Here is a 15247-nt window from a genome sequence, read left to right as displayed (position 1 = left end):
TGGCTAACACGGTGAAACCCCATCTCTACTAAAAATAAAAAAAATTAAAAACTAGCCGGGCGAGGTGGCGGGCGCCTATAGTCCCAGCTACTCGGCAGGCCAAGGCAGGAGAATAGCCTGAACCCGGGAGACGGAGCTTGCAGTGAGCCGAGATCGCACCACTGCGCTCCAGCCTGGGCGACAGAGCAAGACTCCGTCTCAAAAACAAAACAAAACAAAAAATTCTCCAGGAATTGCCAAATGTCTTCTACAGGGCAAAATTGTTTCCAGTTGAGAACTAGCACATTACCTCAATGACGTCACATTTAAGAGGCAGGACAAGCAATAGGTGCCCAGCATGATAGCGGCCTTGGTAAGGCACATATGTTTGAGAGAGCAGAATATCAATTCTGGACTTTCAGCTCAAGGAGCGTCTTCAGTGAGGCATGGAGGATGTCAGCCAGTTACGCCAGTGAGGAAGGGATGCCACTCTTGAAGGCTTTCACTTCAGAAAGAAACTTGCCGTTCAGCTCCAAGGAATGCAGCTAGCTGGCAGCCTCCAGCTGCAACGCTGTCAGGCCCCACCTCAGCTTCTGAGCTGAAGCCATGCTTTCTCCAGCCAGTCCCTAGCCTAAAGCTGAGCACAGCAGAGCTCCTAGTGTCTGTCCAATGCAGGACTTGGCTACTGATCTGTCTTTGCCCCAGAATTCCTTACTGAGCTGGCCTGGGCTTTGCCAGGCTCTCCCTGCCCAACTCAGCTCCTCCCCACTTTCCTCTTGCAAGTGTCCAGTCTAAATGACAGTCTGAAGGCTTTCCCTGACCAATTCTGCTTCTTCCCTCTTTTGTCTTCCATGGGCATTCCCCGCAAATAAACCTCTTGTGTTCCTAACTCTTTCTCAGCGTGTACTTCTCAGAGAAACTGACACAGCAGTATTGTCGCCCCGCTCAGACTCGGACCTAAAGAAAAACAGCAAGGTACGTTAGAGCCAACCTGTGAGAGGATGCCACATTGCTTAGCCTACATGTCACCCGCCTTGTGCAGCTCCCAGTGTCACCTGCTCAGCCATAGGTAGCACACTGGGATTGGTTTCTGTCTTCAAGCAGAAGGGAAACTCAGGGAAGAAGCACAAAATGCCTTTCAGACTTTATTCCTCCCATGTTTCTGGTTCTGATACTGGTTACATTTATTTGTCCTTGCTAGAGTAAGATGTCCAGAGTGAAAGATAACTGAGCTTTCTGGGACCTGCCACCCAAATGGCTGTCACCCAGTCTAAATAAATGTCCTCAGGTACCAAAGATACAAAAACCTCGCCTGAGTCAAGGCATCTAAACATCTCAATTGTTTCTTCATGAAAATATGCTCCTTCCCTAAATCAGAAAACTAGAAATCAGAAAGAGAATATGAATTCATAATCTGATTCATCTTTATTATTTCATTCAACTAAATATATTTACACACTTTTTTTTTACTTTCCAACTTTTATTTCAGGTTCAAGGGGTACATGCACAGGTTTGTTACATGGGTAAGTTGTATGTCACAGAGGTGTGGTGTACAGGTAATTTTGTCACCCAGGAAACCAGCAAAACACCAAATAGGCAGCTTTTCAATCTTCACTCTCCTCTCACCCTCCACCCTCAAGTAAACCCTGGTGTCTACTGTTCTCTTCTTTGTGTTCATGGCACACACATTTTCTAGAAGTTATCATGTTAAGGGTTATATGGAATCCAAAAGTATTAATGGCAACAGCCCATGCTCTTTTAAATGGATTAATGTTGACAGTAACCTGATATTGTCTAGGGGAAGAAAATGGATGACAAAGATTATGCCCTCAAACCATGTACAAAGTGCTCAACATTTAAAACATCTTACCCTATATCTACCCAGAAGAAGGTTCCAGATTTCTCTTCACATATCGCCCATCTCTCAAAATAATCTGCTCAGCCATGGACAGAACACCACTGTCTTGAAACCAAGAAGCAAGCTTGAGTGTAGAAGCCACATCCCAGTGCAGGTGCGACAGAAAGATAGAACAAAACTGGGATGTTGACACCCACAGACCCAGACTGCCTACTCCTTGGCTTCCCGACATGAGATACAGGAAGCCCCTGCTGTTTTTAAACCATTATTATTGGAGTTCTCTGAGTTTTAACCTGTTTCCTAACCTCAGCAGAAAGAGAGGGAGAAAGAGAAACGCAATGGAGATTCCAATTAACCTTCTCTAGAGGAAATCTAGAACAACACTTAGAATTATAGAACTTTGCAAGATTCTCTGATTTTGGCAATCTTACTGTGCTTCTAATTTCTGTTCTAGTCTATGTCACTGTGATAATTAGCAATAAAATCATTCAGAACCTCCATGACTCATGTCTGTTTCCTCAGGGACAGCCAGCAAGAGGAGACTATGTCCCATTTCACACCTAGGCGTGGAATATGAAGAGCAGTAAGGAATAGCTACCATGTGAAGAAAGGAACACTCTAGCTCTGAGTTGCATCCCAAAGGAGACAGGAGAGCTCAGGGAGCCAACAGCCCTGGACAACAGAGAGGCCCTCTGGAGTCTACTTCCCACTGCTGCCATGCCCAGGAGTGTGCTGAACGCTGCCCTGGTCTCATGTATCTGGATCCCCTGGGTTGCTGCACAACTATCTATATTCTGATCCCAGGTGGCCTCAGCCTTGATCACAGTGTCTATCCTGATTCCAACCTACCTACACAGGTGAGGTGATTCTTGTGACTTGATTCTACCTCTTATTATCAGCCTAATGTCTGAAACCTTTTTCCAGATTTCCCCACCTTGTATCTTCTCTCTCTGTTATAATCCCCTACTGTTCACCCCCACCTGCCATTTATTTATCTACAAATAACTGATACATCACAAGGTGGGATGCATTTGCCTCTCAGGCCCTTAAAACCATGAACCCTCTTCCCTTCCCACAAGTCATACCATGCCCCGCCCCTCCCCCCAACCTGAGGGTATCTCTAACTGAAGAGACCCCAGGCACTTCGGCTACCTATGGTAACTTATCTTTTAAATTTTTAAGGAGTTTTTTGGCTTGGGACATTTCCTGGACATTTTTGGTTAGTTTGCTGACGTTCTCCTGTGTATGGGGATACCCGGACCACCCACTTTTCTTTCTCAGGTTATTGACCATTGTTAAAAGAGCTTTCACCTGGGTTTCCTGGGCCTGGCCAGTTTCTTTGTTGTTAAAAGCACAATAACGCCGCTCACACTTTTTAATAATGTTCTTAAGGGCTTTGTTATCTGAGTTCCCGATGAAGTCTTCCAACTTCCCTGTCCCTAGGTCTTCCTTCCGGGTGAACAGCACAATCGTGTATTTCATAAAGTCTGCTCCAAAGATGGCCTCCAGTTGTGCCACCGCTGTTTTGTCCTCTTCAGTGAATCGTCCCAGCTGGAACACCAGGACAAAAAATGTGTCCCCTTTTTCACAGCAGGACAAACAGCGCTTGACCTCCTCTTCTAACTGGGATGGGTCCTTTTCGACTTTCAGCATCTGGTTGAAGGAAGGAGTGTCCACAACCACCACCTCCTGTCCGTCCCAGGTCCTCCTGCCACTCTGGCTGGTCTTGGTGACCGGCTGGGCCCGGAGCTGAGAGGTAAAGACAAGGCTCCCGAGGATAGAGTTCCCGGTCGCACTCTTCCCAGTCCCACTTCTCCCCACGAGGACAATGCTCAGGGTTTCTGTCAAAGGAAAGTTGGAAAGATTCGTGACCATGGGCTGATCTGAAATTGGATTTTAAAGTTATCCCATGAAGCAACATTATATCACTAAAACAAACAGGATGTTCAAACAGCATCAAGGCCTCCTTCTCACCCAAGCAAGGGGATCTCCAAACACGGGAATGACTTGGACCAGTTCGCTTAGTCTGTGGACTCATGGCAGGACTTGGACTAGTCTCCGTCCAGGGTTTATCCACCAATGTGGCACTGTTCCTATCACTGAATTGGCTCTGCTCCCTTTTTGCAGCACCTTCCAGACTCGCTGGCACCTGTAAGTGCCCCCTGGCCTTCTTACTCTCTACTTCCCTCAGCCAGGTCCCGTCTACACATCTTATCCCTTTGTCTTCTGTTCCTGTTACAACTATATCTTCTCACTCCCAACTACTGCTAACTATAGCAACATCTCCTTACAGTATTTAAAGAATTATTCTGTAAAATTGACTTTCATGAAAAAGGAACTCTACATACCACTGATAGATTATCAGTTTCCTTAGTTATGTAAAAATTCATTTCTCATTGAAACCACATTGAACTTAATTGCCTTTCACTGATGAGTCAAAGAAACTGCATGGTTATAATAATGAATATCCGCTAACACTGTTGGGTGTGTGGTGTCCATGATGGAGAAAGAGAATGAATTTCCCTATAAATGCAATTTACAGACGCATAGAGACCTTACAATATATGTTCTTTGCAGATTGTCCTTATGCTTTTGCACTTGCACTGTGACAGTCCAGTGCTCATTCAAGTCTCTTCATAGTTCTCTTCCATTATGAATTTCATATCAAATAGCTAATATCTACCTCAAAGCAAAGGAGGAAGAAAGCACATCTCATGCTCTTTCTTCAAGGGGAAATTATTAACCTGTTTATCCTGAACCTTCAACTTCATAGTTATGCTCAGCAGATGAACAATAGCTTAATCTTCCAACACTCCCATATTTGTCATATATTTCAGTCCCTACTTCTGTACCTACAGAGGGTATGATTCTCATATACCTCTGAAATCCGACCTCACTCCCCATCCCATATTCTCTAATTCAATATTCTTAATGTTCAATGTCTTAATCTTCAAAGTTCTTGGAAGATTTCCTTTAGAGATGTGAACCCCCATCTCCACCAAGATTATTCTTTTTTGTCCCCTAACAAGTGTCATGCTTAGCCTGACATCTTTGCTTCAAATTGCTGGTGTACTCTCTGGAATATCTTCCAGCTTTCTGCTCATCCATTTAATGCCTACCCATTCTCTAAAACCTGTTTCAAACTGGGTTCTCTACACACAGCCTCTCCTGAATTTCCCACGTATCTGTACTTCTAAAGGAGGGTTCAATAAGAAGATATGCTCCTTTGGGTTTTATGCTCTTCCTGGATGAGGGTGTTTGAAGCAGAAAAAAAAATGGGATAAGTAAGAATGGGAAGGACCTCAGCATAGGTAAACTGAACGTGTAGCACTAAGTGGGTGAGGAGTCCTTCTTAAGTAGTAAAAAGAGCAGTGTGCCAAGCTCTGGGCAACAGTATACTGTGGGGAAACAAAGGGTTGGAAAGCATCAGCTCCGTTCCTCAAGACCCACATCATCCAGTTGAAGAGATAGTAGGGATCATGAAAAAATTAAAGATCAGTTCAAGAGAATGCGCATGGAAAGGCTCTAACTTCGGTACAATTTGAGAAGCAAAGACAGAGAAAAGAGTTAGTGAATAGAACAGACCTGTCCTTCCTTTATTTTTCTGCCAGTTTCAATTTCTTTTCTTTTGTAATTCAACTTTTATTTTAGGTACAGGTACATATGCACCATAGAATAATAGGCAACCATAAAAAAAGAATGAAATCCTGTCCTTTGCAGTAACATACATAGAGCTGGAGGCTGTCATCCTAAGCAAATTAACACAGAAACAGAAGACCTGTCCTTCTTATCTTCTCTATGCCTTTTAGAAAATAAAAAGTTATTGTATATTTTATACCTTTTTTAATGATATATATAAAAATATATATTCTATTCACAGTTTTACCTTTTTCTCTGAAAACACAATGCTTGTTCCCATTCTGATGCACCATGCTCTCAATTTTTTCCAGGAGCTCGTCCACCTGCCTTTGCTCTTCTTCTCCTGTTGCCCGGTAGTTGAAGGCAATGTATCTGTTTTTACATTTCTGGATGAGACTATGGGGAGTTTCACTGCTCCTTCTTAAGACTGTATCTAGATCCTGATCCCCTAAATCTTCTTTCCTGGTAAAGAGTATGATCATGTACTCAAAGAATTTTTCTCCAAAACTGTTTTGGATGGTGTTCAGCACTGCCTCATCATTCTTAGTGTAAAAGCCCAGTGGTGTCACCAGCAGGAAGGCATGGGGGCCTGTACAGATGTGTTTTCTAACTTCTGAGTCAATGTTCTTTAAAGTTGAGATGTCCGGAGTATCAATGATCGAAACTTTCTTTTTTCTCCAGCTTCTGCTCTCAGACGAGAAGCCCTGGGTTACTGACTGCTCACTAAATCCGGTCTGAAAGGCCCGCCTCCCCAGAATGCTGTTTCCTGCTGCACTTTTTCCAGCACCGCGTTTCCCCACGAGGAGGACTGTCAGTTCTGATGTCCCCAGATTCTGCTTGGGTCCTATGGACTGCAGCTGCCTCTCCCTTGGGCCTGTGGGACAAATGGACAGGTTCAGAGTCTCTTCCTGCAGTTGAATATGGATGTGGGCAGGTTTTATGATTTCTCATCCCTGCCAACTTATATAGAGAATGGCAACAACACTGTAAACCAGTAGAACTCTACTCTTGGCCAGAGGCTCTCCATTGAGGTAAAAGCCACAAACAGGGGCAGGAGTGAACTAAGAGATAGTCATGGAGCTTAAGATTCCCCAGGAACACGAACATGCCAACTTTGGCCTTCATTGGTCTTGGTCCTCAGGGTTCCCCTCATTTTGTTATCAAATGTAAGTACTGGGGCCTACCAAAGGTAAGTACTTACCAAAGGTAAGTCCAGGGGCTAAGGCAGGAGCAGGGAGAATCTGATTTTCAAATGCCCCTTGGTGTTATAAAATCAAATACACTCAGCAATTTTTTTAAAAAAGTGAACTAGTGATATGCAATATAGATGGATCTCAAAAAACACGCTAAGTAAAAGAAGCAAGACACAAAAACTGCATACTATGTGATTCTACTATCTGAAGTTGAAGAACAGACCAAATTAATCTATGTTGATAGAAGTCTGGACAGTGTTTCTCTTTGGTGAGGGGCAGTAAGAATCTCTAAGATGACGGAAATGCTCTATAGCTTTATCTAGATGGGGACCCCATACGTATAGATACAGAAAAAGGTATCAAGCTGTTTACTTAAGACTTGTGTATTTTACTCTATGTAAATCGTACCTCAATAAATTGCTGTAAAAACCTGCAAACCTGCACCCTACAACTATCTCTCCACACATCCCCTGGCTGAGGCAGCATCAACAGCAGACCTATGTACTGAGCAAAAGGGAGAGTCAGCAACTGCAGGGAGCTTTCTCTGAGGCTGAGTCATCAACAGCCTTCATGGGAAGGGTCTGAGCAGCAAGTTGGGAAGGTGGGATGGACACAGCATCAAAGGCCCTTGCTGTGTTACCTTGGAAAACTTACTGCTTTGCAAATCTGTTGGTAGAATGGGAATCTAATGCCCATGCTGAGGTTCAAAAGACTAAAGGAAACAGCACCTGTAAAACCCTTAGGACCTGACTGTTACAGAATTGTGCATGGAAGGCTTCACACGTAAGGAGGAATTTGAGTCAGGTCTGGAAGCAGCCCTCCCTCCCTCACACTCCCCACCCCCTTCCTTTATAGCCTTCAGGACTTTTGCCCATATGATAGTACTTTCTTTGCCTCCCGTCCTAACTCCTGCTGGCTAATTGGGTTCCTGTGCAAATATAACTTATTCAAGAGACCTTCACCTAAATTACTCCTTACAAAACCATACGAATTAGCTGCCATGTGTAATTCCTCTATTCTTACCAAAATAATAATTTTATATTTATTTCAAATATGGACTCTCTTCAATTTGGAGAGACCATACAGTGCAGTGGTTAAAAGTAGGAGTGAGAAGGGATAAGTAACCCTTGAGAGCCAGGAGCTGGTCTGGCCTCCACAGCAAGGCCATGGCACCCTCCTGTCTCTCATCCACAGTATTGCAGAAAATCAGACACAAGTCTGTGGAAGACTCATGTCTTCCACAACCACTCTACAATCATGTCTGAGCACACAAAAACAACAGCATTGCCTGAACGTCCCCTGCCTTGGCTAAATAGATGACAGCTTCATCCTTATAGCTTTAGCCTTGCTCCACCCTTGTCACTTTGGACAGAAGAATTATTCAAACACTTCATTGTGGAACTACCCCCCACTTCCTAAGAGCATCCATCCCGGAGCAAAGTCCCACTTCCTGGAACCTTCCTCAAAATCATCTAACACGAGCCCACATCCTATAAAAAGTCCTTCCCAGCCCCCTCTTTCTGACATCCCTGTAACTCCCCATGGTGTGCTGGGCCCTCACAGCCACAGGTCAATAAATGCACTTTTGTTCAGTCACATGTGTGTTCCTGGGGGTCTTGGCCAAAGGTCATTGCCAGAATTTTGAAATCCTTCTGCCTGAGTACATGTATTTCTGGCTGAGTGCACTCAGCTGTGAAATGAGGAATGAGGCTCACAACATCTTCTTTACAAGATTGTTATGAGAAATGAACTGTGTATTTTAAGAGGATTATATATGAATATGCTATGAAGATTGAATTACATGTATATAAAAGTTATTTCCCAGGACATAATGTCAGCTGCAATTTTTTTTTGAGACAGGGTCTTGCTCTGTTTGCCCAGACTGGAGTGCAGTGGCGTGATCTCAGCTTACTGCAACCTTGCACTCCCAGATTCAAGTGATTCTCATGTCTCAGCCTCCCGAGTAGCTGAGACGACAGGCATGCACCACCATGCCTGGCTAATTTTTGTATTTTTAGTAGAGACAGAGTTTTGCCATGTTGGCCAAGCTGGTCTTGAACTCCTGGCATCAAGTGTTCCACCCACTCGGCCTCCCAAAGTGCTGGGATTACAGCCATGAGCCAATGCACCCAGCCTCAGCTGCAATTATTATCAATACTATTAAAATTATGATTTTATTATTTGGGAAATTTCCACAAGGAAAAGGATCTTATCTATCTTATTCACGACTGGATACTCAGAGCTCTCACAGGGCTGACCCAGAAATAACCCACAAATCCATCAGTAAAGGCATGGTTGCATTGGTTGTGTGTGTCCACATTGTGAAACAAACTGCATCTACTAAACAGAAAGAGGTGGATCTACACATATCGACTTATGCAGATGTGCAGGATTTATCATTACTGGCAATCGTCACATGAATACTGCACCCCATCAGAGAATTCTCCAAGTTGGTGTTGTCCATGAAGGAGTGATTTCTGCTTTCCTAAGAGGAGTCAAAACTTGGGCAGGGCCGGATCCAAGGCAAAAAGAAGAGTCTGAGTTAGGAAAGAAGACACAAGAGGCAAGTCCAGCTCTGTAACCCTTCAGAAAAGTCCAAGGACACCCTAGCTGGGTCCAGGAACTTTGCTGGTGCTATACCTACTCACAAGTGGTAGGAGTTACCTGGGGGACAGGTTGCGGGAACCAACCTCAGCTAGGTCCCAAGGGTGAATTTTTGTTCTGGTTTATATGGATAATGTTTCCGCTTCACTTTGGCTGCAGAATGCATTCAAAAGAATACAAGCGTCAGCTTAATGTTTCTTAAAGATCAACTTACCATGTGGCTTGTCTCCCTCTTGAGATGCAGCTTCATTTACACAATCCTAGAAAATAAAGGAACAGGGGCGGAGCAAGATGGCCGAATAGGAACAGCTCCAGTCTCCAACTCCCAGCGCGAGCGACACAGAAGACCGGTGATTTCTGCATTTTCAACTGAGGTACTGGGGTCATCTCACTAGGGAGTGCCGGACAATCAGTGCTGGTCAGCTGCTGCAGCCTGACCAGCGAGAGCTGAAGCAGGGCGAGGCATCACCTCACCTGGGAATCGCAAGGGGGAAGGGAATCCCTTTTCCTAGCCAGGGGAACTGAGACACACAACACCTGGAAAATTGGGTAACTCCCACCCCAATACTGTGCTTCAAGCAAACGGGCACACCAGGAGATTATATCTCACACCTGGCCGGGAGGGTCCCACGCCCATGGAGCCTCCCTCATTGCAAGCACAGCAGTCTGCGATCTAACTGCAAGGCAGCAGTGAGGCTGGGGGAGGGGCGCCTGCCATTGCTGAGGCTTAAGTAGGCAAACAAAGCCGCTAGGAAGCTCGAACTGGGTGGAGCTCACAGAAGCTCAAGGAAGCCTGCCTGTCTCTGTAGACTCCACATCTGGGGACAGGGCACAGCTAAACAACAGCAACAACAACAAAAGCAGCAGAAACCTCTGCAGATGCAAACGACTCTGTCTGACAGCTTTGAAGACAGCAGTGGATCTTCCAACACGGAAGTTGAGATCTGAGAAGGGACAGACTGCCTGTGCAGGCTACTCCCTGAGTAGCCTAAATGGGAGACATCCCCCACTAGGGGCAGACTGACACCCCACACCTCACACGGTGGAGTACACCCCTGAGAGGAAGCTTCCAAAGCAAGAATCAGACAGGTACACTCGCTGTTCAGCAATATTCTATCTTCTGCAACCTCTGCTGCTGATACCCAGGCAAACAGGGTCTGGAGCGGACCTCAAGCAATCTCCAACAGAACTACAGCTGAGGGTCCTAACTATTAGAAGGAAAACTATCAAACAGGAAGGACACCTACACCAAAACCCCATCAGTACGTCACCATCATCAAAGACCAGAGGCAGATAAAACCACAAAGATGGGGAAGAAGCAGGGCAGAAAACCTGGAAATTCAAAAAATAAGAGCACATCTCCCCCTGAAAGGAGCACAGCTCATCGCCAGCAACGGATCAAAGCTGGACGGAGAATGACTTTGACGAGATGAGAGAAGAAGGATTCAGTCCATCAAACTTCTCAGAGCTACAGGAGGAATTCCGTACCCAGCGCAAAGAAACTAAAAATCTTGAAAAAAGAGTGGAAGAATTGATAGCTAGAATAATTAATGCAGAGAAGGTCATAAACGAAATGACAGAGATGAAAACCATGACATGAGAAATATGTGACAAATGCACAAGCTTCAGTAACCGATTTGATCAACTGGAAGGAAGAGTATCAGCGATTGAGGATCAAATGAATGAAACGAAGCGAGAAGAGAAACCAAAAGAAAAAAGAAGAAAAAGAAATGAACAAAGCCTGCAAGAAGTATGGGATTATGTAAAAAGACCAAATCTACATCTGATTGGGGTGCCTTAAAGTGAGGGGGAAAATGGAACCAAGTTGGAAAACACTCTTCAGGATATCATCCAGGAGAACTTCCCCAACCTAGTAGGGCAGGCCAACATTCAAATTCAGGAAATACAGAGAATGCCACAAAGATACTCCTCGAGAAGAGCAACTCCAAGACACATAATTGCCAGATTCACCAAAGTTGAAATGAAGGAAAAAATCTTAAGGTCAGCCAGAGAGAAAGGTCAGGTTACCCACAAAGGGAAGCCCATCAGACTGACAGCAGATCTCTTGGCAGAAACTCTACAAGCCAGAAGAGAATGGGGGCCAATATTCAACATTCTTAAAGAAAAGAATTTCAAACCCAGAATTTCATATCCAGCCAAACTAAGTTTCATAAGTGAAGGAGAAATAAAATCCTTTACAGATAAGCAAATGCTTAGAGATTTTGTAACCACCAGGCCTGCCTTACAAGAGACCCTGAAGGAAGCCCTAAACATGGAAAGGAACAACCAGTACCAGCCATTGCAAAAACATGCCAAAATGTAAAGACCATTGAGGCTAGGAAGAAACTGCATCAACTAAAGAGCAAAATAACCAGTTAATATCATAATGGCAGGATCAAATTCACACATAACAATATTAACCTTAAATGTAAATGGACTAAATGCTCCAATTAAAAGACACAGACTGGCAAACTGGATAAAGACTCAAGACCCATCAGTCTGCTGTATTCAGGAGACCCATCTCACATGCAGAGACATACATAGGCTCAAAATAAAGGGATGGAGGAAGATCTACCAAGCAAATGGAGAACAAAAAAAAGCAGGAGTTGCAATCCTAGTCTCTGATAAAACAGACTTTAAACCATCAAAGATCAAAAGAGAAAAAGAAGGCCATTACATAATGGTAAAGGGATCAATTCAATAGGAAGAGCTAACTATCCTGAATATATATGCACCCAATACAGGAGCACCCAGATTCATAAAGCAAGTCCTCAGAGACTTACAAAGAGACTTAGACTCCCATACAATAATAATGGGAGACTTCAACACCCCACTGTCAACATTAGACAGATCAACGAGACAGAAAGTTAACAAGGATATCCAGGAATTGAACTCATCTCTGCAGCAAGTGGACCTAATAGACATCTATAGAACTCTCCACCCCAAATCAACAGAATATACATTCTTCTCAGCACCACATCACACTTATTCCAAAATTGACCACATAATTGGAAGTAAAGCACTCCTCAGCAAATGTACAAAAACAGAAATTATAACAAACTGTCTCTCAGACCACAGTGCAATCAAACTAGAACTCAGGACTAAGAAACTCAATCAAAACCCCTCAACTACATGGAAACTGAACAACCTGCTCCTGAATGACTACTGGGTACATAACGAAATGAAGGCAGAAATAAAGATGTTCTTTGAAACCAATGAGAACAAAGATACAACATACCAGCATCTCTGGGACACATTTAAAACAGTGTGTAGAGGGAAATGTATAGCACTAAATGCCCACAAGAGAAAGCTGGAAAGATCTAAAATTGACACTCTAACATCACAATTAAAAGAACTAGAGAAGCAAGAGCAAACACATTTAAAAGCTAGCAGAAGGCAAGAAATAACTAAGATCAGAGCAGAACTGAAGGAGATAGAGACACAAAAAAAACCTCCAAAAAATCAATGAATCCAGGAGTTGGCTTTTTGAAAAGATCAACAAAATTGACAGACCACTAGCAAGACTAATAAAGAAGAAAAGAGAGAAGAATCAAATAGACACAATAAAAAATGATAAAGGGGATATCACCACTGACCCCACAGAAATACAAACTACCATCGGAGAATACTATAAACACCTCTACGCAAATAAACTAGAACATCTAGAAGAAATGGATAAGTTCCTGGACACTTACACTCTTCCAAGACTAAACCAGGAAGAAGTTGAATCCCTGAATAGACCAATAGCAGGCTCTGAAATTGAGGCAATAATTAATAGCCTACCAACCAAAAAAAGTCCAGGACCAGATGGATTCACAGCTGAATTCTACCAGAGGTACAAGGAGGAGCTGGTACCATTCCTTCTGAAACTATTCCAATCAATAGAAAAAGAGGGAATCCTCCCTAACTCATTTTATGAGGCCAACATCATCCTGATACCAAAGCCTGGCAGAGACACAACAAAAAAAGAGAATTTTAGACCAATATCCCTAATGAACATCGATGCAAAAATCCTCAATAAAATACAGGCAAACCGGATCCAGCAGCACATCAAAAAGCTTATCCACCATGATCAAGTGGGCTTCATCCCTGGGATGCAAGGCTGGTTCAACATTCGCAAATCAATAAACGTAATTCAGCATATAAACAGAACCAAAGACAAGAACCACATGATTATCTCAATAGATGCAGAAAAGGCCTTTGACAAAATTCAACAGCCCTTCATGCTAAAAATGCTCAATAAATTCGGTATTGATGGAACGTACCTCAAAATAATAAGAGCTATTTATGACAAACCCACAGCCAATATCATACTGAATGGGCAAAAACTGGAAAAATTCCCTTTGAAAACTGGCACAAGACAGGGATGCCCTCTCTCACCACTCCTATTCAACATAGTGTTGGAAGTTCTGGCTAGGGCAATCAGGCAAGAGAAAGAAATCAAGGGTATTCAGTTAGGAAAAGAAGAAGTCAAATTGTCCCTGTTTGCAGATGACATGATTGTAGATTTAGAAAACCCCATTGTCTCAGCCCAAAATCTCCTTAAGCTGATAAGAAACTTCAGCAAAGTCTCAGGATACAAAATTAATGTGCAAAAATCACAAGTATTCTTATACACCAGTAACAGACAAACAGAGAGCCAAATCAGGAATGAACTTCCATTCACAATTGCTTCAAAGAGAATAAAATACCTAGGAATCCAACTTACAAGGGATGTAAAGGACCTCTTCAAGGAGAACTACAAACCACTGCTCAGTGAAATCAAAGAGGACACAAACAAATGGAAGAACATACCATGCTCACGAATAGGAAGAATCAATGTGAAAATGGCCATACTGCCCAAGGTTATTTATAGATTCAATGCCATCCCCATCAAGCTACCAATGAGTTTCTTCACAGAATTGGAAAAAACTGCTTTAAAGTTCATATGGAACCAAAGAAGAGCCCACAGTGCCAAGACAATCCTAAGTCAAAAGGACAAAGCTAGAGGCATCATGCTACCTGACTTCAAACTATACTGCAAGGCTACAGTAACCAAAACAGCATGGTACTGGTACCAAAACAGAGATATAGACCAATGGAACAGAACAGAGTCCTCAGAAATAATACCACACATCTACAGCCATCTGATCTTTGACAAACCTGACAAAAACAAGAAATGGGGAAAGGATTCCCTAGTTAATAAATGGTGCTGGGAAAATTGGCTAGCCATGAGTAGAAAGCTGAAACTGGATCCTTTCCTTACTCCTTATATGAAAATTAATTCAAGATGGATTAGAAACTTAAATGTTAGACCTAATACCATAAAAACCCTAGAAGAAAACCTAGGTAGTACCATTCAGGACATAGGCATGGGCAAGGACTTCATGTCTAAAACACCAAAAGCAACGGCAGCAAAAGCAAAAATTGACAAATGGGATTTAATTAAACTAAAGAGCTTCTGCACAGCAAAAGAAACTACCATCAGAGTCAACAGGCAACCTACAGAATGGGAGAAAATTTTTGCAATCTACTCATCTGACAAAGGGCTAATATCCAGAACCTACAAAGAACTCAAAAAATTTACAAGAAAAAACAAACAACCCCATCAAAAAGTGGGCAAAGGATATGAACAGACATTTCTCAAAAGAAGACATTCATACAGCCAACAGACACATGAAAAAATGCTCATCATCACTGGCCATCAGAGAAATGCAAATCAAAACTACAATGAGATACCATCTCACACCAGTTAGAATGGCAATCATTAAAAAGTCAGGAAACAACAGGTGCTGGAGAGGATGTGGAGAAATAGGAACACTTTTACACTGTTGGTGGGATTGTGAACTAGTTCAACCATTATGGAAAACAGTATGGCGATTCCTCAAGGATCTAGAACTAGATGTACCATATGACCCAGCCATCCCATTACTGGGTATATACCCAAAGGATCATAAATCATGCTGCTATAAAGACACATGCACACGTATGTTTA

At 43.1% G+C, this 15247-nt stretch overlaps 1 protein-coding gene across 3 annotated transcripts in view; it reads right to left on the bottom strand.

The window, feature by feature from the left end:
* Positions 1-1381: 1381 nt before the first annotated feature.
* Positions 1382-15247, bottom strand: part of GIMAP8 (GTPase, IMAP family member 8) — a 30796-nt gene continuing 16930 nt past the window's right edge. For all 3 annotated transcript variants that reach the window (XM_030931901.1, XM_030931902.1, XM_010379728.2), the window contains 3 exons: positions 9488-9533; positions 5724-6350; positions 1382-3678 (listed from right to left, as the gene is read on the bottom strand). In XM_030931901.1, coding sequence (XP_030787761.1) covers positions 2990-3678; positions 5724-6350; positions 9488-9533 — 1362 coding nt within the window. In that variant the 3' untranslated portion in view covers positions 1382-2989. The remainder of the gene's footprint in view (positions 3679-5723; positions 6351-9487; positions 9534-15247) is intronic.

This window comes from Rhinopithecus roxellana, chromosome 6 (genome assembly GCF_007565055.1).
Source record: "Rhinopithecus roxellana isolate Shanxi Qingling chromosome 6, ASM756505v1, whole genome shotgun sequence".
NCBI classification, from domain to species: Eukaryota; Metazoa; Chordata; class Mammalia; order Primates; family Cercopithecidae; genus Rhinopithecus; species Rhinopithecus roxellana.
This window is presented reverse-complemented; position numbering and strand designations above follow the sequence as displayed.